Here is a 25216-nt window from a genome sequence, read left to right on the forward strand (position 1 = left end):
AGGAAACATTAAAAATAACAGATGAATGATTCCAGAATTACCACATTCTTTAACCTTTGAGGACATGAAAATTTTCCAATTTTTCAAGGTATTAATTTTGTATTGATTTTATGTCTAAATCAAAGAAAATCATCAAAAAATACCAAAGAATAGCATTAAAAGCTTTCGATTAGATAGGAAACATTAAAAATAACAGATGAATGATTCCAGAATCACCACATTCTTTCACCTTTGAGGACATGAAAATTTTCCAATTTTTCAAGGTATTAATTTTGTATTTATTTTATGTCTAAATCAAAGAAAATCATCAAAAAATACCAAAGAATAGCATTAAAAGCTTTCGATTCGATAGGAAACATTAAAAATAACAGATGAATGATTCCAGAATGATTCCAGAATTACCACATTCTTTAACCTTTGAGGACATGAAAATTTTCCAATTTTTCAAGGTATTAATTTTGTATGTATTTTATGTCTAAATCAAAGAAAATCATCAAAAAATACCAAAGAATAGCATTAAAAGCTTTCGATTCGATAGGAAACATTAAAAATAACAGATGAATGATTCCAGATTCACCACATTCTTTCGCCTATGAGGTCATGAATATTTTCCAATTTTTACAGGTATTAATTTTGTATTTATTTTATGTCTAAATCAAAGAAAATCATCAAAAAATACCAAAGAATAGCATTAAAAGCTTTCGATTAGATAGGAAACATTAAAAATAACAGATGAATGATTCCAGAATCACCACATTCTTTCACCTTTGAGGACATGAACATTTTCCAATTTTTACAGGTATTAATTTTGTATGTATTTTATGTCTAAATCAAAGAAAATCATCAAAAAATACCAAAGAATAGCATTAAAAGCTTTCGATTCGATAGGAAACATTAAAAATAACAGATGAATGATTCCAGAATATATATTCAAGGACAACGGAAAAGCCACAAATATGAGCCTCACTATCAGATTGAAGTTTCTATTATACAAATATCAATTTATATTTAATAAATCAGCAAACCAGGAGAACCCGCAAAAAAACAGACTTGCTCAACATCTTTGAAATAAGCAAATTCACTCTCTGACAAAATAATTCAATGGGAGTTAATATTTTATTGACACAGGCAAACAACTGGAAGTCAAATGATATCAACTAGAAAGTCTAAATAATTTTAATTAGTTCTTAGATAAACAACCAATCGCCCGACCTTCACATTCCCTCTTTGTCTATTAGCTAGGCACTGAGGTGCGACTACAGAGACTAAACAGAAACACCCAATGCCATCCTGATCTCCGCCATCCGGGGAGTATTCGCCGGGCTCCCGTCGGCGCTTGTGGAAAATGCATTCTCCCAGTTTTTCCTGACTCGTATAGAGACGGTTATCGATACTGAAGGCGGCTACATTGAATAACTATCACCTCTACTACATAATCAAGTTACCATTAATTTTGTTTTAATTCAATTTTAACCCCAAACAAGGAACAGTGCCACTTTGAAGTAGGGGGCTAAAATCAGGGACTTAATTTTCACAGGCATTATGAAGGGAGATGTGTAGAAAGATGTTTGTTCATATTACACTTGAACTTCTGCATATCAGTAAAGTTGGGAAAGCAGAATCCCGGAAGGGAGTTCCAAACACCTGCAGTTCTGGGGAAGAAACTATTGAAGTAAAAGGCTTTCTTGCACCTAGGGATCTCTACTGTAAAGGGATGAGACTTACTAGCTTGTCGAGTTTGTCGGGGGTAGTTACGTCGAGGAGGTACAAGTGTTTGCAGTTCGTCAGAGCATTCACCATTAAAGTATTTGTAGAACAGGAAGAGGGATGCAAACAAAACAATGGATTCTGTACACCGAGTTGAGAACCGACAGCATGATGGTTCTTTGAGGACATGGGATTGACTAAAATATTTTGTTGTTTGTTTCCATGTTGATCATAGATAATTAATATTGCTTTTAACATCGATGGTTAATTGTAAGGCATAACGGCAGATTCACCCTGGTTTTCTAATGTATGCCGAAATCCCGCATCTAAATATGAATAGTATAAAAGTCAATGTATTCTATAGACCTATGAGAAGCAAAGCGATAATAGTTCGGCTGACTACAATATGGTTGTCTTCAAGTCTAACGTAAATAAGTTCTTGATGAGCCGTTCCATATAAGTTATCAAATTTACCAAATTTTCATTACTAATGATTACTATATTGTCCAATTTCTAGTGTACACTCTTTAACCTTTATCCTTGAGTGGCCTCAATAAATATATATATACATATATATATATACATATATTAATATATATATATATTAATATATATATATGTATATAGACATACACATACAATACTGTTTCGCTGTATCACAGCTCATCAGTGCGGCTATACAGGCAACTACCTCAAGCCAAGATCGAAACCCGACCGCCCGTAAGATAGACAAGGCTTTGAACGATTACGCCGTACAGGTAGGAAATTAATGATTTTTTGACATCCTCCGAATACCTAAGTTCGATTTGTTTACACAAAGAGTATTGCTAAAGACACTAATAGTATATCGTGTATCACTTCCCAATATGCTCAACTCAAGATAAGGAGTATATATATATATATATATATATATATATATATATATATATATATATAATACATAATTATATATATATTACATATATATATATATTTATAATAATTATTATAGTAAATTATTATATATATATTAATATATATATATATAGTCATACACATACAGTTCTATTTCATGGTATCGCAACTCATCAGTGTAGCTAGACTAGTATCTTTCCCTGGCCGAGGCTTCTTCCTACAACCATCGCATTGATAGTAGGAAGTTCCACCCATCGACCCAGAGAGCGGCGCCCGAGTAAATGATCTCAACAAATGTCCATTTTAACAAACATTCTCCCACCACTGTATTCGGCATTAAATAACCTAAAAAGTGTTGATATGCCGCCAAAAAAACAAAAAAAACAAAAAGAAAACAACCAAATTAACATTTTCGCAGTTTATAATTAACTCTTTTCTTTAATCTTTTCAACACCTGCCAACATCGTCAGTAGTGCCTGCTTTAGTGTGTGTGTGTGTGTGTGTGCGTGTGTGTGTGTGTGGGTGTATGTGTGTGTGTGTGTGTGTGTGTGTGTGTGTGTGTGTGTGTTGACATATAACACGAATACATAAACGTGGCATACCTGGTTTTGCTGCTCAACCTCTGGAAGTTTTCCAGCACTTCTTGGGGAAGCAGTGTTCTGTGTAAATGAAGACGTTTCAACAGAGATCCCAAGACGCTGTGTATCTTTATGCAGTTTATTCACTCCCAGGCATGACTACTAACAGAAAAGTGATCGCCGATGTTTCCCTGGGTGGCTAGTCCTTACACGTCCCTCCTCTGAGACGCTCCCCCCTTCGAGAGAAGATCCTTTTCAGATCATCTTCTTCTGTTGACATCCTCAATTCTACTCCGACTATCTTCTCACCTAACTAGAACACATGATCACATACACGTATTTCCGGCTCAGCTACCAGAGTCTTCCGGTCAACGAGTGTGATGTGACTTTCACATGTTTTAACAATGTCAAAACACAGTTCACACTTCCGTGTTATGTTATGATTTCGTTGTGTTTTTATTTTGCGTTACGTTGTTCTTGTTATTGTTGTTGCGTTCACGCATCTATACTCGCTGTATATCAATCAAATAATCATAAGCGAAAAAGTACACTTTAACAATTGGTTCGATATAATGATCAAATATGTTCTCCGTTCGCGAGCATTTCTGAGTTCACTCGGTGCAAAATGACGGATGCTTCAGTTCGCTTTCCAGACAAACGTATTTGAGATGGACGGAGCAGATGAGCGCGAGAGGGGAATACTAAAATGGAACAGAAAAGATGTGGAGGGGGGGTGAATGTTTTAAAAAATACGGAAATGGAATAATCATGACAAGAATTTGAGGCAGAAAAGAGGATGAAATGAGTTCTAGAAAATGCGAGATAGATTAGAGGGGGTAAGATCATATGGGATGGAAAACGATGGACGGATGGGTAAGGTATAAAAGAAAGAGGACGTTTCAGCTAAGAAATAAATATAGAAAGTTAGATATTAGAGGATAAGTGTACTATCTATCTATAACCATGTTTCTCTCTTTCGTTTTATCTAATATATAAACGGCTATATGCCTGTGTGTCTGTCTGTCCCCATACTATCAAACTCTATATTCTCCGAAATAAAGTTCTAGAGGGGCACTAGAAGTCTCAAATGATTGGATATTATAGGGACCGTTTTTTATGGGTCTTTAGTCGGTTAAAATTGTTTTTAAGGGGTAAAAAAATGGGTCAAAATTGTAAAAATCGTTATGGATTTTGTACATTCATCCTAGTTTAGTTTTAATTTTAATTTTTAAATGTTTAACGTTTAATGACACCTGCATACTTTATTTGTACTTTTGAGATCACGACTCGATAATAATATATGCGGAATCTAAATTAAAATATCATATTTAAGCGTACTTTACGCCTGGGCAAAGCCGGTCCCCCTCCCCCGCGTATATATATACATGATTAGATTTTTGTTCTTTGGAAAAGAAATCCAGCAGAGTGCTCAATTAAAAGGAAAGTCCGAAGATATCCGAAAAATAAGAGCGTATTTATATTTTGTATTTTGTGTACAGAAATTTGTTAGATGGGGCAAGTCATTGGTACCGTCGGTTTCAAGCCCGATAATTAGGACCGTTTAAGATATCCATACCAATCTCTCTTCAGCCAATATTCATCTCTCATCTAAACAGAGACATTTATTTCGAACGTGCCATTGTCATACATATACTTTGTATTTTGTGTACAGAAATCTGTTAGATGAGATAAGTTATTGGTACCGTCGGTTTCAATTAGGACCGTTTTAGATATCCATATCAAGCTCTCTGCAGCCAATACTCATCTAAAAGATGAGTATTCGCTAAAGAGACGGTACAAATGACTTATATAACAACTTTCTTTACACAAAGTACAATGTATATATATATATATATATATATGTATATATATATATATATATAATTATTTTCCACAGCCGAACCAACGTCGAAGCCCACAAGAGCCAAGAAAGCCAACAAACCGGAAGTCCAAGACGAGTTTCGCCCTCATTTTGGGCTCATCAGTAGAATATCTGCATGAATATAATTACACGTAATAGTTAACTAAAGACGTCCATCCCATAAGAAAACCGAAAAAACTAATAGGGAATTAATTAAAATTAATGTTTAAAAGAATATGCAAATTAGCTTGATCTTTCCATGACCCATATATAAGAAAATTGTATTTTCTTTTTAAAAAGAGGGTTTTTAATATGAATATTTATACACACAAAAGAATCACGAATTTATAGGAGTATAATATAATATAATATAATAGATAGACTAAACACAATAGACTGCAGTAAAACGTTACATGCAATTTTTTTTTTAGTTTCTGCTAATTTGAAAAAAAAATGGCCGCTATTCCATGCAATTTTTCACTGTTTTCTGAACGTCCGTCGTTGCCCAGTCGTACAATACGCTTAAACATGATATTTTAATTTATAAAGGTTGTATTATTATAGAATTGTGATCCAACCGTGGTAACAACATGTCTGGTCGTGGAAAGGAAGGAAAAGGTTTAGGAAAAGGAGGCGCTAAGCGTCATCGTAAAGTACTTCGTGATAACATCCAGGGTATCACGAAATCTGCTATCCGTCATCTTGCCCGTCGAGGTGGTGTGAAACGTATCTCTGGTCTGATCTACGAAGAAACTCGCGGTGTCCTGAAAGTTTTCCTTGAAAATGTCATCCGTGATGCCATCACCTACACCGAACACGCCAAGAGGAAGACTGTCACCGCCATGGATGCCGTCTATGTTCTGAAGAGACGAGGAAGAACCCTTTACGGATTCGGAGGTTAAACCATGATTTGAGCAAAGAAAAACGAACCAAACCTTTTCTTCCCTTTCCACAACCAGACATGTTGTCAATTGAAGTATTATGAAAATACGAATACGATGGTAAAAGATAACCCAAGAGATGGGGGTAAGGAGGGCTGAATTGGAGCTATGGTTTAAAATTGCCCCAAAAGGGGGCCAATGAGAGATGAATTAAAGCCTTTTTATTTAATTAGCGATCCCGGGGCAATATAAGTTGACCCTGCCAGTTTAAAGGAGAAAGCGGTTGGTCGTTGATGTGAAATACATTGTCATTGTAAAAGAAAAAACAAAGTGAAAAATATTAAACACTATTGCTGTAAGAAATTATTATTTGAAAGTATTTAGCCATTGTTTGGGCTAGAAGGTCCAGGACGAAGTCGGCCGGTTTATTGGAATCGGCGATGAGAACCTTTGCTATGCGATAAATTATCTAATTGGCGTGCATGAAGATGGCTAATTATCTAATCAGAACTGATCTATTTATGACGGAATGGACGGTGAGTGGCTAGATGAGAACCACAGCTCTGCGCAGACGCCATCCACTCCTTCCATATATAAGGCGCTGCAGAGCAAGGTAAATCGGTTTTAGAGTTATTGCGGAGTTTGGAGCTTTTAAGAGACTGTACACTGCCCCACCCCTTCCCTAAATGCGAGAAAGTTTTCTATTCTAATAATTTCTTCCCTCGAACAGCTAGACTTTGGAATTCCCTTCCTGTTGCCGGCTTTCCTGTCTGTACTGATATGCAGAAGTTTAAATGTAACATAAACAAATATCTTGTTAATCTTTCCTAGGCGTGGCTCCAAATAGTAGCCCTTTACGTCAAAGTGGCGAATTGCTTTGTAAGGGGTGAACATGAGTAAAAAAAAGAACAATTATGTCAGTGTTTTATGCCACAAAAAGGAATTTCAAGCCAATATTTGGCTTCCGTGAATTGAAGCATTTTGTGGTGTGTGATATAGGAAGCGATATAATAGATGTTTGCAATGAAAAGATGAGAAACTCGAGACGATTATAAATATTAAGCTTGCCTACTTGCCGTCATATGAGACGTAGCAACTATAGCAATACTACTTTAGAAACAATAATTCTTGAATATTTATAATTTACTTTAGTTTTGCCATCTTGAATCAGTTTGAACCATATTTGGATAAATAAGTAAGTCGGTTAAAAGAATCACGAATTGTAATAAAACCCGAAGCGCGTTTCGTCAGACAAACTTTTCAAGGATGAGAGAGAGGGACAGAGAGATAAAGAGAGAGAGAGAGAGAGAGAGAGAGAGAGAGTTAAGAATAATTTTTCCATTGATCAATTTGGTAAACCCAAATGGAGAGTGGCATATTTATTATTTTTAATATATAATTATTTACTGACACGTGTTTCATCGTCTACAGCTCATCAGAGTGGCTGACTCTAGCGAGATCAGAGTGGCTGAATCTAGCGAGATTCGAAATCGGGAACCCATGGAACGAAGAAAGGTAAGCCATGAGTGGTGGAATGTATCGCGTTTATATATATATATATATTTCAAGCATCTAAACTAGACAATTCAAAAATGTAATTGTCTAGTTTAGATGCTTGAAAATACCATAAGGTTGAAATAAATTATTGCATCGACAATTATGTAATTTCCGTGTTATATTTTTATGTTATATATATATATATATATATATATATATATATATATATATATATATATATATATATATAAATATAAATATCCCGTAGCAATATATATATATATATATATATATATATATATATATATATATATATATATATATATATATATGTATATATATATATGTATATATATATATATATATATATATATATATATATATATATATATATATATATATATATTGCTACGGAGGGAAACATATATGCACATGGACATGTGTACCTTATAATGTTTGTATAACTAAACATATATTTATTAATGTTTGTATAACTAAACATATATTTTATAACTTACTATATATGTGTGTGTGTGTGTGTGTGTGAAGACATAGATAGATAGATAGATAGATAGATAGATAGATAGATATTGACACCACAGCAAGAACGTCTATTTTCATATAAAGTTATTAGTTATTGAATTGGTTTATGGGAGAGAACTCTGAAAAAAAGTTAAATAATAAACAAAATTACCTCCCTTAGATCTAAGAACATGACGTGCTTCAATTCAGTTGAACCTAAAATTATATAAGGTAATATTTGTATATTAATAGAGATAAAGCGCTTTTTTTTGTTGTTGTTTTTATTTTAACGTAGTAATGTTTTACGATCAACATTATTAGAGTTACTTCGATGTTAAACACCATAACAGATTATGTTTTTTTTGCCTGCGTGTATTTAAATAATTGTCAAATTTTATTCACTTATTTTTAAAAATGGTAATTAAATTTATAATTCGTAGATCAATAGAAAGATAATTAACAAATTTATATCAGAAGTGTGCGCTGTTTTACAATTGGTCATTGTCCTGAGGGAGACAACTCACTGTTACTAAGAGATTCGTTCATTTTTCCATCTTATAATTTAGTACGCTAATAAGCTGTCAGTAAATTTACATGAGCGGTTTACAAAACATAATTATAGATGTTTCATTCTTTTCTTTTTCTCTTTTTTTTTTTTTTTTTTTTGGTTATGGTATTCAATTTTAGGACTTGTATAGATTTTAACGTGCTTCTACACTTTAATTAACCTTTTTTTTTTTTCGTAAGTAACACGCCGACATTAACCGAGAAAATAATCGTTTAATATTTCACAAACATTTTGTTTACATTGATGGAAGGGAATTCTGTGAGGGGCTGGTGTGATACAACTTTTATAATTGGATACTCCTCTACAAAAAAAAAAAAAAAAAAAAAAAAAACATAAAATAATGTTTTTGTAAACCGCTCGCTCGTGTAAACTTACTGACAGCATTATTAGCGTCCTAGTAATGAGATGAAAAAATTAACGAATCTATTAGTAAAAGAGAGTTGTCTCCCTCAGAATAATGATAAATTGCAAAGCAGCACCCAGTATTTAATTGACAAGTAAATTATTATTTTCTTATTTTAAGATTGTTTAATCGGTCGGTTAATTATTTCAGCGTCGCATGTTGTTCCTATTTACAATGCCTCTCCACGGGACAGAGTTAGACACTAGGGTCGTTTTTTAATGTGGAGAAAAGGAACAAAAATAAAAATTTTCTCAGTCGTGAAGGATTTCTCCTCCACTGACAGAGAACAAGAAATTGAAGTGCAGCATCTGAAGAACAGATACTACACTTTGATCTTGATCCGAAGGTCAATGTTGTTACTTGAAAATATTTTCTGAATAATTCCTAGTTATCTCCCTTGCATCAACTACAACAAATGCTTCCATAAAACAGTTAATATTAAAAGAAATTGTTTAGTCTAAACATGATTTTGTAATAAAAAAAGTTACCGTGTCTATTTGATTTAAATGATTACACTTAATTTTTAAAAAGAACAAGCAGAGAGTCATCATATTATAGGGTTCTCTCTCTCTCTCTCTCTCTCTCTCTCTCTCTCTCTCTCTTTCTCTCTCTCTCTCTCTATCTATCTATCTATCTATCTCTCCCGTGCTAGAAAACTACTTAGGCCTGAAAATATTCTGTGTCTCTACGAAGCCACCATTCACCCAGGTATAGAGTATTGTTGTCACATTTGGGATGGTGCATCAGCTACTTGTCTATCGCTCCTGGACAGGATTCAAAAGAGAGTCGCCAAGCTGATAGGCCGTAAACTGTCATCTAAGCTTCAACCTCTGTCTCATCGACGAAATGTTGTATCCCTCTGCCTGTTCTACACGTATTTTAATGGTGAAGGCTCCGACGAACTACAAGCACTTGTACCCTCTCGACGTAAATACCCTCGACAAACCCGACAAGCAGCAAAATCCCACCCCTACACAGTAGAGATCCTTAGATGTAAGAAAGCCTTCTACTCTAATAGTTTCTTCCCCTGAACGTTTGGACTTTGGAATTCTCTTCCGGGTTCCTGCTTTTCCAACTGTACTGACATGCAGAAGTTCAAGTGTAATGTGAACAGACATCTTGCTACTCATCTCCCTTCATAATATCCCTGCAACTTATATCCCCGATAGTCGCCTCATACATCAAAGTGGCATTATGCCTTATTTAGGGCGAAAATGGAATTAAAAAAAAAATTAAGACCCTCCATTGCTCATTTCAGTATTAATGAGACACAGCTTAGGCGATCTATGTTTTCAGTGATGAGTTTCAGGTTGATAAGAAGGATAGCAAATCAAAACAATGTTTTGTTTAACTTCGCCCATGTGAGATGAAGATACGTAAATATTTGGGGCGCTGTTTTACAATAGTTCACTGTGTAAAGGGAGACAACACTGGACAGGGGAGGGTAGAGCGGTAGCGCTCGATATATCTAAGGCTTTTGACAGGGTATGGCACGATGGTCTTTTAAAGAAAATTAGATCATATGGTATCACTGGGAGAATACATAATGTAATTAAATTCTTCTTAAGTAAGAGAAAAATCCAGGTTGTCCTCGACGGTCGTACATCTAAACAATATGAACTAAATGCGGGTGTACCTCAGGGGTTTATACTTAGGCCTTTATTATTCTTGATATTCATAAATAACCTCCCTGATAAAATTGTTTCTGAAGTTGGTATATATGCCGATGAAAACACGCTACATGCTACAGCAAGCACGAGGGAAAAACAAATAAACACATATCTAAGGAAATGGCAGAAACACTAGAGGATGACCTCCAATCTGTAGTGGAATGGGGACAAAAATGGATAGCCACATTCAATGCTGCCAAGATTAAGCTTGTGTCCTTCAATAATTACAAGAAACCTTCTCTACCACCAATAGCAATGGCCAAGAACACATTACCCGAAAGTACTTTCTTTAAATTCCTCGGCCTAACGTTTACAGGGAACATGAACTAGAATAGATACATCGAAAGCATTGCAAAGGCTGCTGTGAAGAAGTGGGCTCTCTCTATCGTGCTAGAAAACTATTACGCCTAAAAGTATCCTGCACCACTATAAGGCCACTATTCGCCCATGTATGGAGTATTGTTGTCACATTTGAGCTGGTGCATCAGCTACTTGTTTCTCACTTCTCGACAGGGTTCAAAAGAGAGTAGCCAACCTGATAGGTCCTGAATTGTCATCTAGGCTTCAGCCTCTGTCCCTATCGACGAAACGTTGCATCCCTGTGCTTGTTCTACAAATACTTTAATGGTGAATGTTCTGACGAACTACAAGCACTTGTACCCCCTCGGTGTGAACACCCCGACGAACCTGACAAGCAGCTAAATCTCACCTCTTCACAGTAGAGATCTCTAGGTATAAGAAAGCCTTCCACTCCAATAGTTTTCCCCCAGAACTGCTAGACTTTGAAACTCGCTTTTGGGATTCTGCTTTCCCAACTGTACTGGCATACAGAAGTTCAAGTGTAATGTAAACTGGCATCTTTCCACTCATCTCCCTTCATAATACCCCTGCAACTTATGTCCCCGATAGTACTTTAAAGTGGCACTGTGCCTTGTTTGGGGTAAAAATTGAATTTTTTTTTTTTTCATCTCATAATGTAGGATGCTCGATCCAACAATATTTTTTTAATTAAAATACAATACATTACAAAAAGAAAATTGCGAGAGAGAGAGAGAGAGAGAGAGAGAGAGAGAGAGAGAGAGAGAGAATAAGAGAGAGAGAAAGAGAGAGAGAAAGAGAGAGAGAGAGAGAGAGAGAGAGAGGGGAGAGAAAGACGGAAAGAGAGAAATTATGAAAGTAATAAAACAATAAAACTTCCACACACACCAACACACACACACACCAACACACACACACACACACAAACACACACACACACACACACACACACACACACACACACACACACTCCGCACGTGTCTGCACTCGTGCCGGGGTCAAACGGAAGTTAAATGACATAGATTACATGTCGTCAAAAAAACATAAACACACACATACACACACACACACGTACACACAAATACACACCAACACTTTACGTTAAAAACTGTCATGAGGTGGGGACGGGTGGGTCTCATAGGTGTCAAGCGAATTTGAAATTTAACGAATTTTATTTCAACGGGCCAATTTCCCACCCCCCTCCCACTGCCTCCCTCTTTCGGGTCGTAAAAATAACGGTTTTTTTTAATTTAATTGTAATTTTTTAAGAAATCGTTACCTTATAAGTTAAGAAAGCCATTCTTAATGTAGAGAGGATCATGTTAACTATTCTGTCCAATAATTTAATAAGCAGAAGATATGATAAAAATTCAATTTAACTTGTATTAACACCTCCAATCTCTCCATGATAAGAACGGCTTTCTGAAAAAAAAACACCTCACAATCTAGAAAGCCGTTCTTAACATGGAGAGATTGGGGGGAGGGGCATTCCGAAAGTCGTTCTTAAAATGGGGAGAGGAAGGCGTTTTGTAACTATTCCGTACAGTCACCTAACAATTTAATAAAAAAAAACATCGGGTTTGTATTACTGTACACATAGATTCGAAAAAGTTGTCAAAAAACAAATATATAACAAATAAATGGTATCAAAAGGCAAGATAAGTTACTTTTCTACCAAACTGGATATACTTTTTGTGTTTTTATTCAATGTAACATGTTTATTCAGCTCGAAAAACATAGTGTTTACCGATGTATTGGAACATTCAAAATGGCGTCTGATTCTTTCTTTAACACGGTAAGTTTGGGAAAAGGTGTTATAAATAACAAAAACTATACACAATACTATTAAAAACCCGCCGAATATATGTCAACCTATGTCACGGTAACATATATTGAGCGAGTTTTTACAGTATTTTATCTGGGTTTTTATTTATAACACCTTTTCCCAAACTTACGGCTGAATAAACATGTTATATTGAATAAAAACACGAAAAATATATCCAGTTGGGTAGAAAAGTAACTTATCTTGCCTTTGATAACATTTATGTGTTATATATTTGTTTTTATTACAACTTTTTCGAATCTATGTGTACAGTAATACAACACCAAAACATCAAATGTTAAATAAAAATAAGATCAATAAAAAATAAATAAAAATAAAATACATCAAATCAAATAAAATAAACGATCAATGTATAGTATCTGTTAATGAAAATATTTTTTTTAAATTATTAGCAAATAATTCAAAGTGTAGTATCTGTTTTATTATTATTAATGACAGTTTAAAGGCTTCAAAATCACTTTCGAATTCAACATCAACTGTCGCATTAACTCGCCTCCTACATTTCCAAAATCTCGTCCCAATAGTGTAGAAGCGCCCATTTCAACCTAATAACATGGATTCCAATCTGATAAAACAACTACCTATTAAAAAAATGTACTAATTTTTATTAAAAAAAAAACAGAAAAAAACAGTTACTACGTTTTGATCTAAAGCCAGAAAGACATAATTAGTAATTATGCATTTATGTTACCGTGTTTTTGTGTTTGCATTTCCGTTTTTGTTTTGTTCTTTCGTATTTTCACGACAACTTGATTACAATGTTAGAATACAAAGAATAGATTTCTAAATAATACCGTTTTTATTTCGGCACGGTAGCATAACTGCATAGGATGCATATACTTTTGAAGGTTTTTGTTTTTTTTCCTATTATAATTATATGTATATTTTCTTGTGTCTATGACGTAACTGTTCCTTAGTTTGTCTTTATCAATGTTACAGCATATTCCAAATATCACATCAATCTATAGAGTGGTTTATTTAAGTGATATTTTAAGTCTATACCTATGTCCCCTCTTGTTAGGACTTAGAAATTTTCAATTGAATACACGTTGACTTGCCTTGGTCTATAGAATCTACCTCTCATTCAGGTATGCTGAAAACGAATATCGCAAGGAAAATTAACTGAGACAAATAGTTTTCGAGCAAGTTTTATTAATGCGTGTATTTTGAATTGTAAATCACTGGCGACCATGTTTGGACAGTTTTAACAGGCGGCGTATGAAAGGGGCCAACCCTCAGTTTGTTCAGGTATGCTGAAAACGAATATCGCAAGGAAAATTAGCAGAGACAAATAGTTTTGGAGCTAGTTTTATTAATGCGTGTATTTTGAAATGTAAATCACTGGCGACCATGTTTGAACAGGCAGCATATGAAAGGGGCCAACCCTCAATTTGTTCAGGTATGCTGAAAACGAATATCGCAAGGAAAATTAGCTGAGACAAATAGTTTTGGAGCTAGTTTTATTAATGCGTGTATTTTGAAATGTAAATCACTGGCGACCATGTTTGAACAGGCAGCATATGAAAGGGGCCAACCCTCAATTTGTTCAGGTATGCTGAAAACGAATATCGCAAGGAAAATTAGCTGAGACAAATAGTTTTGGAGCTAGTTTTATTAATGCGTGTATTTTGAAATGTAAATCACTGGCGACCATGTTTGAACAGGCAGCATATGAAAGGGGCCAACCCTCAATTTGTTCAGGTATGCTGAAAACGAATATCGCAAGGAAAATTAGCTGAGACAAATAGTTTTGGAGCTAGTTTTATTAATGCGTGTATTTTGAAATGTAAATCACTGGCGACCATGTTTGAACAGGCAGCATATGAAAGGGGCCAACCCTCAATTTGTTCAGGTATGCTGAAAACGAATATCGCAAGGAAAATTAGCTGAGACAAATAGTTTTGGAGCTAGTTTTATTAATGCGTGTATTTTGAAATGTAAATCACTGGCGACCATGTTTGAACAGGCAGCATATGAAAGGGGCCAACCCTCAATTTGTTCAGGTATGCTGAAAACGAATATCGCAAGGAAAATTAGCTGAGACAAATAGTTTTGGAGCTAGTTTTATTAATGCGTGTATTTTGAAATGTAAATCACTGGCGACCATGTTTGAACAGGCAGCATATGAAAGGGGCCAACCCTCAATTTGTTCAGGTATGCTGAAAACGAATATCGCAAGGAAAATTAGCTGAGACAAATAGTTTTGGAGCTAGTTTTATTAATGCGTGTATTTTGAAATATAAATCACTGGCGACCATGTTTGAACAGGCAGCATATGAAAGGGGCCAACCCTCAATTTGTTCAGGTATGCTGAAAACGAATATCGCAAGGAAAATTAGCGGAGACAAATAGTTTTGGAGCTAGTTTTATTAATGCGTGTATTTTGAAATGTAAATCACTGGCGACCATGTTTGAACAGGCAGCATATGAAAGGGGCCAACCCTCAATTTGTTCAGGTATGCTGAAAACGAATATCGCAAGGAAAATTAGCAGAGACAAATAGTTTTGGAGCTAGTTTTATTAATGCGTGTATTTTGACATGTAAATCACTGGTGACCATTTGTACAGGCGGCATATGAAAGGGGCCAACCCTCAATTTGGTCAGGAATGCTGAAAACGAATTTTATATATTATATTTTTTATATATAAAATTTTATATATTATATTTTTATATATTAAATTTAGGTGAGTAAATTAAGAAGTTAGTTATATATATATATAGATATAGATATATACAACTACTTCATTTACTCATATAAAATTAATATACGAAAGTATAGATTTATGCGTAAACTTTAAGTATTTACTTCAAAACTGCTCAATACGTTAGTAGAGCTCGTTAGTAATTTATGAAATATATATGGCGATTAAGCTACACTGAATATTCGGCGTTTCATCCACTATAGGATTCGTTAGCCTGACGAATCCTATAGTGGATGAAACGCCGAATATTCAGTGTAGCTTAATCGCCATACATACATATATATATATATATATATATATATATATATATATATATATATACATATATATATGTTAGTACATTTTCATATGGTTTTTTAAAGGTAGATAACTCTTATTTTTATTATCTCCCTTGAGAAAGCACACACATCTATATGTATATATATATATATATATATATATATATATATACACATATATTTGTGAGTATATTTTCATATGGTTTCCTAAAGGTAACTCTGACTTTAATTATCTGCCTTGATTAATATCTGAGAAGTTCTTTTTGTTTTAACTTATTTTAAAGCGTTTATTTACTTTGGAACATAAGTGTTCAGGCTCAAATTAGAACAAGACCGAGGTGACTGTCATGAGACCGTCGTCTCCCTGCATATTAAAAGAAAGTCCCCAACAACCTCCATATGTAGTTACTTGTCATGTCGAAAATAGTAATATATCCAAAAATTACGAAAACTCTACAAGTGCAGAGTTCTTTATAGTTCAAAGTAATTTGTATGTTTGTTAAAAACTACTTCAAAAATGCTGTTTGACTTTAAGTATCGTTTAAAGACAAAACCAATATTAAGTATTTAATTGTCATGCCGAAAATAGTAATATATCCAAAAATGACGAAAACTCACCAAGTGCAGAGTTCTTTATAGTTCAAACCAATATTAAGTAATTTTTTTTTGCATACATTATTGCTGATATTCATGCTGCTCCTCTTTGATAAAATTGTCTCTAGGATGGATTAGGGTTGGGGGTCAGGGTTAGCTTCTTTTTTTTTTTATATTTGATATGTAATTCTATGTCGATTTTTTTAATCTTTTCGAGTATGCTGAAAACGAATATCACAATTAACTTTGGGGCTTATAAATCGTTTACCAGATATCAATAAACATGATGTATAACAAATAGATAACACAGAAAATAGACTTATAGTTTTTAAATGTTTATTAGAAGAAACATATGTAACCCACAGTGGGGACCCTAACAGGTACTACCACTCCGGGTCAGAGTGGACCTGGGAGCAATGGTAATTAAAGGGTGGCTCCACACTCCCCAAGCCCGCTTATGGAGCTTTACCATCGGATACAGTTTAAGGTCATATCCAGGACCCTGAAGTGGCGGCGGCTATCCTGTTCTTGTAGAAATTTCGGGTGGGAGTGGTCTTCTTCTGGGAGAAGTTTCGGCTGGTTGCTTATAAAAAAGAAAAAAGAGACAAGTTTTAATCCAACGGAAATGGAATCATGTCGTTACAAGTCCGAGTAATTTTGAAATGGATATATCTATAAATGTGAAAGTGTACAACTTTGAGTATAAACCATTGAAATGTTAGATATAGTTTCCTTGGCCATGGATCTAACGTAATAAATTCATATGACCCTTAATCAATAATGGTTAATGTGTCAAAGTTAAAAATAAAGGAAAAATATATATAAGTGTAATTATTACTTCACGCGACAAATAGCTAGGGGTTACTTTAATCCACGATGTATTTGTAAGTCATGCCGTGCTTTATTTTCTCTAGCTTTAATTTAAACCTACGTCACTGCCAGTGGTCCTACACGCAAACACGTAACGGGTTCTAGCCTTCCTCCCTGCTACCACGCGTTTTTCGTTGTTTGGCTCAACACAAAACCCCCAAACTCCCAGGGCTAAAATGCTAGTTTTGTTGTACAAAGTACTGAGATGCCAGACAATTATGCTAGTTTAGAACTTTGAGGTCCAAGTAATCAGCCACATTTTCCAGTTTTGGGGCATAAATATTACTGCAAAGGCGTGTAAAGGGCAAACTCGAATTTGAGCGCAATTGTTAATCTAATAATTGCTAATTTTTAATATGCCATTATTATTATCATTTTCTTATATGGATCAGCAATATATTTTTACTAGTAATAAGTTTATTTTTAGAACAGCTTATCACTTATTCTCTGGTATATTTTTGGTTTTAAAGTATTATTTTAGTATTAGTGTTTAATCTTTCAGTATTTATACAATTTAACATTTTGATATTTACATTTATGTCGAGGTTTAGTGTTTATTATTTGATCGGTTATAATTTAATTTAGTGCTAATTTATAAGTTATGTTTTAGTATCTAATCATGATTTTTTTGTTTTTAATTATTAGTTTTTATAGTTATTTAATATATTATAATTTATTAGAATATATTAACAGTAGTAAAATTATATTACTGATCCATAATGAAAATGATAATTATAGCTGGAACAATTACATCGAGAGCATTGCCAGGGCCGCTGCGAGGAAGGTGGGCTTTCTCTCTACCGTGCTAGAAAACTTCTAACACCCGAAAGTATCCTGTACCTCTCCAACAAGGCCACTATTCGCCCATGTATGGAGTATTGCTGTCATATTTGGGCTGGTGCATCGGCTACTAGTCTCTCGCTCCTTGACAGGGTTCAAAAGAGAGTCGCAAATCTGATAGGCCCTAAACTGGCATCTAAGCTTCAGCCTCTGTCCCATCGTCGAAACGTTGCATCCCTCTGCCTGTTCTACAAGTATTATAATGGTGAATGCTCTGATGAACTGCAAGCACTTGTGCCCCCACAACGTAAACACCCTTGACAGACCCGACAAGCTGCAAAATCCCACCCCCACACTGTAGAGATCCCTACATTTAAAAGATCTTCCTACTCCAGTAGTTTCTTCCCCAGAACTGCTAGAATTTGGAATTCCATTCCAGGTCACTGCTTCCCCAACTGTACTGACATGCATAAGTTCAAGTGCAACGTGAACCAACACCTCCCTGCCCAAATCCCTACATAGTACCCCAGTAGATGTTTCCCCCTGATAGTGGCAAAGTGCCTTGTTTGGGGTGAAAATGTAATAAAAAAAAAAAAAAAAAAAAAAAAAAAAAAAATAGTAATGTAAATATTTGTATGTAATTACAAAGCATATTGTTCATGCATTTACATACTTTACTTTAGGCAAATCCACATGAACAAGGAAACCTATCTCTCTCGGCAAAAATGAGTTCAAACTGAAGAAATGTTATATATAATTGTTTTCGGCCAACTTTACCAAATCTGTGCGTATGGTAAAAATAAGTAAAAAAAAAAACAAGTAATGTTCAACGCTGCAAGAGAACTAGAGAAATAGAAAGAGAATAAAAGTTAATAGACAGGATAAAGTCTGGAACAAAAAGAGAAAAAAGAAATTAGCAAAATTTATCAGGTGCGAAAACAGTGAGTAATGTTCAACGGTACTGGAGAACAAGAAAAGAAAGGGTCAATTAGAAGCTGGAATCATCAAAAGTCATTAGGCAAAAAAGAAATCAAGTAAATAGGACGCCATTTATCAGGTGCTGTAAAGAAATGCTCTTTTACAATCTTCAAGTCTCAACACTCACTAGTAAAAATAAGTCAAAAACAAGTAATGTTCAACGCTGCAAGAGAACTAGAAAGAGAATAAAAGTTAATAGACAGGATAAAGTCTGGAACAAAAAGAGAAAAAAGAAATTAGCGAAATTTATCAGGTGCGAAAAAAGCGAGTAATGTTCAACGGTACTGGAGAACAAGAAAAGAAAGGGCCAATTAGAAGCTGGAATCATCAAAAGTCATTAGACAAAAAAGAAATCAAGTAAATTAAGAAATTAACTGAAACCCATCTAAAACAAAGCAAATTCAGCAGCTGGTACAAAACAAGTGCTGAAAAGGTGGTTTAGAGTCCTGAAGTCTCAACAATCACTAGAAAATTAGAAATAAATCAAGGTAGTTGTTGCAGCACCACCAAGACACATTGATACAATAAATGAAACCTTTATGAATTCGATGGGAAGTTGGAGTTGCTTATAAAAAAATATATATATATTATTACTTACTTTAGGAATTTCTGGAACTGCTTCCAAGATGGGGATGAGAGGGGTCATGGGTGTTGCTGCTGCTGGTGCTGAAAACTTGAATAACTTTTTCTTTTTTTTTAATTGTTTTTTTCTTTTTTTGGTTTGTTTGTTTTATTTATTTTCCTTTATTTCATAGCATTTTATTTTTATGAAATTATTTTTTTGGAAATTATAATTAGGAAATAACAATACTTACTTTATGACTTTCTGGAACTGCATCCAATATTGGGATGACAGGGTCATGGCTGTTGCTGTTGAAACCTGTAATAACTAGTTGTATTTTGCATTATTATTTTTACATTTTTTTTTCGGTTTATTTTCCTTTAGATCACAGTATTTTATTTTTTGTGAAATTTTCTTTTTTTAAAAAATTATAATTAGAAGATATCAATACTTACTTTATGACTTTCTGGAACTGCATCCAATATTGGGATGACAGGGTCATGGCTGTTGCTGTTGAAACCTGTAATAACTAGTTGTATTTTGCATTATTATTTTTACATTTTGTTTTTGTTTTATTTATGTTACTTTAGTACATTGCATTTTACTGAGTGTATGTAAATTATTTTGTTAATTTTTATTATAATAAAATACCTGTAACAGAAAAATAATTTTGGTTATGATCAACAAGCATGGGTGAATATTTTCGGTTAGACTTGCTAAAGTTGGTTAAAGGAAATATAAGCAGAAAGGAATTCGTTTTAATCACTAGCAACACAACAAAAGAAATACTTACCTGAGGACTTGTGCTGATTCTAACTAGAAGCTGCAGTAATACAAAAGAGGAAAATTAAACTTGTCAATTACAAAAACTGAAATCGAAAAGAAGAAACGCTTGATGCTTTACTCACCTCTGGCTGGTCGTGGTCGCCATCAAACTGAAAAAGGAGGGAAAGGGTGGAATCCACTCGTTACCAGGTACCGTACAGGAAAGGACAGTTTGGGCAGGTAGGCGATGATCTCCCCAAAGTGGAGCGCTACATAAAACATGCATTGCTACGAACATCCTCCGAAAAAGGCGGTTTCTACTCGGAATAAAAGGCGGAGCAGAAAACGGAAGTGTTCTCTCTACTCAACACGATTCCTAGAGAGATACCACGAGATTGTGCGTGAATGAGGAGGAGGCGATGAAAGCTCACAAAACTGCCATTCCTACTATCGTATCGGATATTATTAATCGGAGGTCCATCATTGCATTACCGCCCCAGCTCGTAGTTGATAGATAGTAGGAATAATATTACCAGCGCCCTTCAGGCAGCTTGTGAGAACACACAAACTAATGGTAGTAGTACTCTAGTCGTTCCTGGTCGAATGGAGCCATGCATGCATTATGTAGTAACACGAGCACGTGTCGCCTGATAAGAAAGAGCGTAGGCTCACCCACTTGGGGAGATTCCCTATCCAGACTTGCACCTATTTGTACACCTGGAACCGGACTCAGAACCTCGACAATGAGAAGAGTCAAGGAGAGCAAGGTGTTGAACTACCTAAAGAGGTCACCATATAAAACAAGCGTTGCTGTGAACAACCTTCCAAAACGAGGGAAGGGACTTTTTGTTCTCTCTACCCAACAGGATTCCTAGAGAGATACCACTAGATTGTGCGTGAATGTGGAAGAGCCTATGAAAGCTCACAAAACTGCCATTCCTACTATCGTATCGGATATTATTAATCGGAGGTCCATCATTGCATTACCGCCCCAGCTCGTAGTTGATAGATAGTAGGAATAATATTACCAGCGCCCTTCAAGCAGCTTGTGAGCACACGCAAACTAAGAGCAGTATTACTCTAGTGGTCCGTAGTCGAGTGGAGGCACGCGTGAATTACATAGTAGAAACACGAGCACGTGTCGCTCCCTCTTCGGGGGAATTCGGAAAAGCGCACCTTGCGCTGCAGGTATTTGTTGAGCTGGGAGTTGACTCAACACCTCGACACTGAGAAAAGAGCTTTAGAAAAGCTCCAGATTAGTTACCTGCAAAGTCGAGGAAAGTTGGAGGACCAGGCCTGCGAAGGAGAACACACACAATTTGGGCCTTGATGGAAGCACACGGGAGAGAGGGAGGCCCATTTTTCTCTTTCGGGGGAGTGTTCTCCTTCCAGCCTGCTCGAGCACGTCTTTTCTGCTCGCCACATGCAAGCGTATAAAAAGACGACCAGATGACGGACGCAACAAACTCATGCCGTCATTAACTGGATTTTGATCGGGTTCCGTACAACAAGGTGTTGAACTCCCTAAAGAGGGCACCATATAAAACAAGCGTTGCTGCGAACAACCTTCCAAAACGAGGGAAGGGACTTCTTGTTCTCTCTACCCAACAGGATTCCTAGAGAGATACCACAAGATTGTGCGTGAATGTGGAAGAGCCTATGAAAGCTCACAAAACTGCCATTCCTACTATCGTATCGGATATTACTAATCGGAGGTCCATCATTGCATTACCGCCCCAGCTCGTAGTTGATAGATAGTAGGAATAATATTACCAGCGCCCTTCAAGCAGCTTGTGAGCACACGCAAACTAATGGTAATATTACTCTAGTCGTTCCTGGTCGAATGGAGCCATGCATGCATTATGTAGTAATAAAATAAAATACCTGTAACAGAAAAATAATTCTGGTTATGATCAAGCATGGGTGAATATTTTTGGTTAGACTTGCTAAAGTTGGTTAAAGGAAATATAAGCAGAAAGGAATTCGTTTTAATCACTAGCAACACAACGAAAGAAATACTTAACTGAGGACTTGTGCTGATTCTAACTAGAAGCTGCAGTAATACAAAAGAGGAAAATTAAACTTGTCAATTACAAAAACTGAAACCGAAAAGAAGAAACCCTTGATGCTTTACTCACCTCTGGCTGGTCGTGGTCGCCATCAAACTGAAAAAGGAGGGAAAGGGTGGAATCCACTAGTTACCAGGTACCGTACAGGAAAGGACAGTTTGGGCAGGTAGGTGATGATCTCCCCAAAGTGGAGCGCTACATAAAACATGCATTGCTACGAACATCCTCCGAAAAAGGCGGTTTCTACTCGGAATAAAAGGCGGAGCAGAAAACGGAAGTGTTCTCTCTACTCAACACGATTCCTAGAGAGATACCACAAGATTGTGCGTGAATGTGGAAGAGCCTATGAAAGCTCACAAAACTGCCATTCCTACTATCGTATCGGATATTATTAATCGGAGGTCCATCATTGCATTACCGCCCCAGCTCGTAGTTGATAGATAGTAGGAATAATATTACCAGCGCCCTTCAGGCAGCTTGTGAGAACACACAAACTAATGGTAGTATTACTCTAGTCGTTCCTGGTCGAATGGAGCCATGCATGCATTATGTAGTAACACGAGCACGTGTCGCCTGATAAGAAAGAGCGTAGGCTCACCCACTTGGGGAGATTCCCTATCCAGACTTGCACCTATTTGTACACCTGGAACCGGACTCAGAACCTCGACAATGAGAAGAGTCAAGGAGAGCAAGGTGTTGAACTACCTAAAGAGGTCACCATATAAAACAAGCGTTGCTGTGAACAACCTTCCAAAACGAGGGAAGGGACTTTTTGTTCTCTCTACCCAACAGGATTCCTAGAGAGATACCACTAGATTGTGCGTGAATGTGGAAGAGCCTATGAAAGCTCACAAAACTGCCATTCCTACTATCGTATCGGATATTATTAATCGGAGGTCCATCATTGCATTACCGCCCCAGCTCGTAGTTGATAGATAGTAGGAATAATATTACCAGCGCCCTTCAAGCAGCTTGTGAGCACACGCAAACTAATAGCAGTATTACTCTAGTCGTCCGTAGTCGAGTGGAGGCACGCGTGAATTACATAGTAGAAACACGAGCACGTGTCGCTCCCTCTTCGGGGGAATTCGGAAAAGCGCACCTTGCGCTGCAGGTATTTGTTGAGCTGGGAGTTGACTCAACACCTCGACACTGAGAAAAGAGCTTTAGAAAAGCTCCAGATTAGTTACCTGCAAAGTCGAGGAAAGTTGGAGGACCAGGCCTGCGAAGGAGAACACACACAATTTGGGCCTTGATGGAAGCACACGGGAGAGAGGGAGGCCCATTTTTCTCTTTCGGGGGAGTGTTCTCCTTCCAGCCTGCTCGAGCACGTCTTTTCTGCTCGCCACATGCAAGCGTATAAAAAGACGACCAGATGACGGACGCAACAAACTCATGCCATCATTAACTGGATTTTGATCGGGTTCCGTACAACAAGGTGTTGAACTCCCTAAAGAGGGCACCATATAAAACAAGCGTTGCTGCGAACAACCTTCCAAAACGAGGGAAGGGACTTCTTGTTCTCTCTACCCAACAGGATTCCTAGAGAGATACCACAAGATTGTGCGTGAATGTGGAAGAGCCTATTAAAGCTCACAAAACTGCCATTCCTACTATCGTATCGGATATTATTAATCGGAGGTCCATCATTGCATTACCGCCCCAGCTCGTAGTTGATAGATAGTAGGAATAATATTACCAGCGCCCTTCAAGCAGCTTGTGAGCACACACAAACTATTTTAGTATTACTCTAGTCATCCGTAGTCAAGTGGAGGCACGCATGCATTACACAGTAGAAACACGAGCACGTGTCGCTCCCTCTTCGGGGAAATTCGGAGAAGCGCACCTTGCACTGCAGGTATTTGTTGAGCTGGAAGTGTGGACTCAACACCCCGACACTGATAAAAGAGCTTTAGAAAGCCTCCAAACCAGTTACCTGCAAAGTCGGGGAAACTTGGAGAAGCAGGCCTGCGGAGGAGAACACGCTCAAATGGGGCCTTGGAAGCAAACGGGAGGGGTTAGGGTTAGGATAAGGGAAAGGGATAGGGTAAGGCCCATTTTTCTTTTTTTGTTCGGGGAATGTTCTCCTTTCAGCCTGCTCCTTCCTTAACACGTCTTCTTTGCTCGCCACATGCAAGCGTATAAAAAGACGACCAGATGACGGACGTCATTTCCTGGATTTTGTTTTGCCAGAGCCCATTTAGCCGTGTAGTTGTTGTTCAACTACAACGTTACACCCCCCTACCACGGTGAGGATAGGGTTGGACTTTAGGGGGGAAAATACACATCCACATTTACTAATCTTACTCTTGCAATGTTGTTGTAATAAACAGAAAATTAGGAAATTCTTTAATAATTGCATTTTCGTAATTTTGGGATATGTTACGATTGTCGACTACAACTCAGTAGCTATGATTCTTTTTTTTTTCTTTTTAAATGTCAATTCAAAATGGCGACCGACTCTCTTTAACAAGGTAAGTTCGGGAAAAGGTGTTATAAATAATAAACTAGACAAAATACTATTAAAAAACCACCCAATATATGTCAAGTTATGTCACGGTAACATATATTGAGCGAATTTCTAACAGTATTTTGTCTAGTTTATTATTTATTACATCTTTTTCCGAACTTACCGTGTTAAAGATAGAGTCGGTCGCCATTTTGAATTTTCCAATATATCGGTAAACACTGTTTTTTCGAGCTAAATAAACATGTTTAATTTAATAAACACACGAAAATTATATACAGTTTGGTAAAAAAGTAATTTATCTTGCCTTTGATAACATTTATTTGTTATATATTTGTTTTTTGACAACTGTTTCGAATCTATGTGTCCAGTACTAATACACACCCGGTTATTCTATATTAAATAAAT

General features: G+C 36.1%; 1 protein-coding gene and 1 long non-coding RNA gene across 3 annotated transcripts; one reads left to right on the top strand and one right to left on the bottom strand.

Annotated features, from left to right (window-relative positions):
- The first annotated feature begins 5630 nt into the window (after nucleotides 1–5630).
- LOC145284076 (histone H4-like) lies at nucleotides 5631–5942 on the top strand. The gene has a single exon (XM_080133145.1). It carries the CDS (start codon nucleotides 5631–5633, stop codon nucleotides 5940–5942), a length of 312 nt encoding a protein of 103 aa, XP_079989271.1.
- Nucleotides 5943–16636: 10694 nt separating this feature from the next.
- On the bottom strand, nucleotides 16637–22015 carry LOC145284015 (uncharacterized). 2 transcript variants are annotated; one of them, XR_013868775.1, is made up of 2 exons: nucleotides 19761–22015; nucleotides 16637–16900 (listed from the first exon to the last, which is right to left on the bottom strand). It is a non-coding gene; the product is annotated as an uncharacterized LOC145284015 (long non-coding RNA). The 2 variants fall into 2 exon arrangements; XR_013868777.1 differs by lacking the exon at nucleotides 19761–22015 and adding an exon at nucleotides 19544–19754.
- Nucleotides 22016–25216: the final 3201 nt, after the last annotated feature.

The sequence above is a fragment of the Euprymna scolopes genome, chromosome 8 (assembly GCF_053919585.1).
Source record: "Euprymna scolopes isolate OS-2025 chromosome 8, ASM5391958v1, whole genome shotgun sequence".
In the NCBI taxonomy this organism is placed as follows: Eukaryota; Metazoa; Mollusca; class Cephalopoda; order Sepiida; family Sepiolidae; genus Euprymna; species Euprymna scolopes.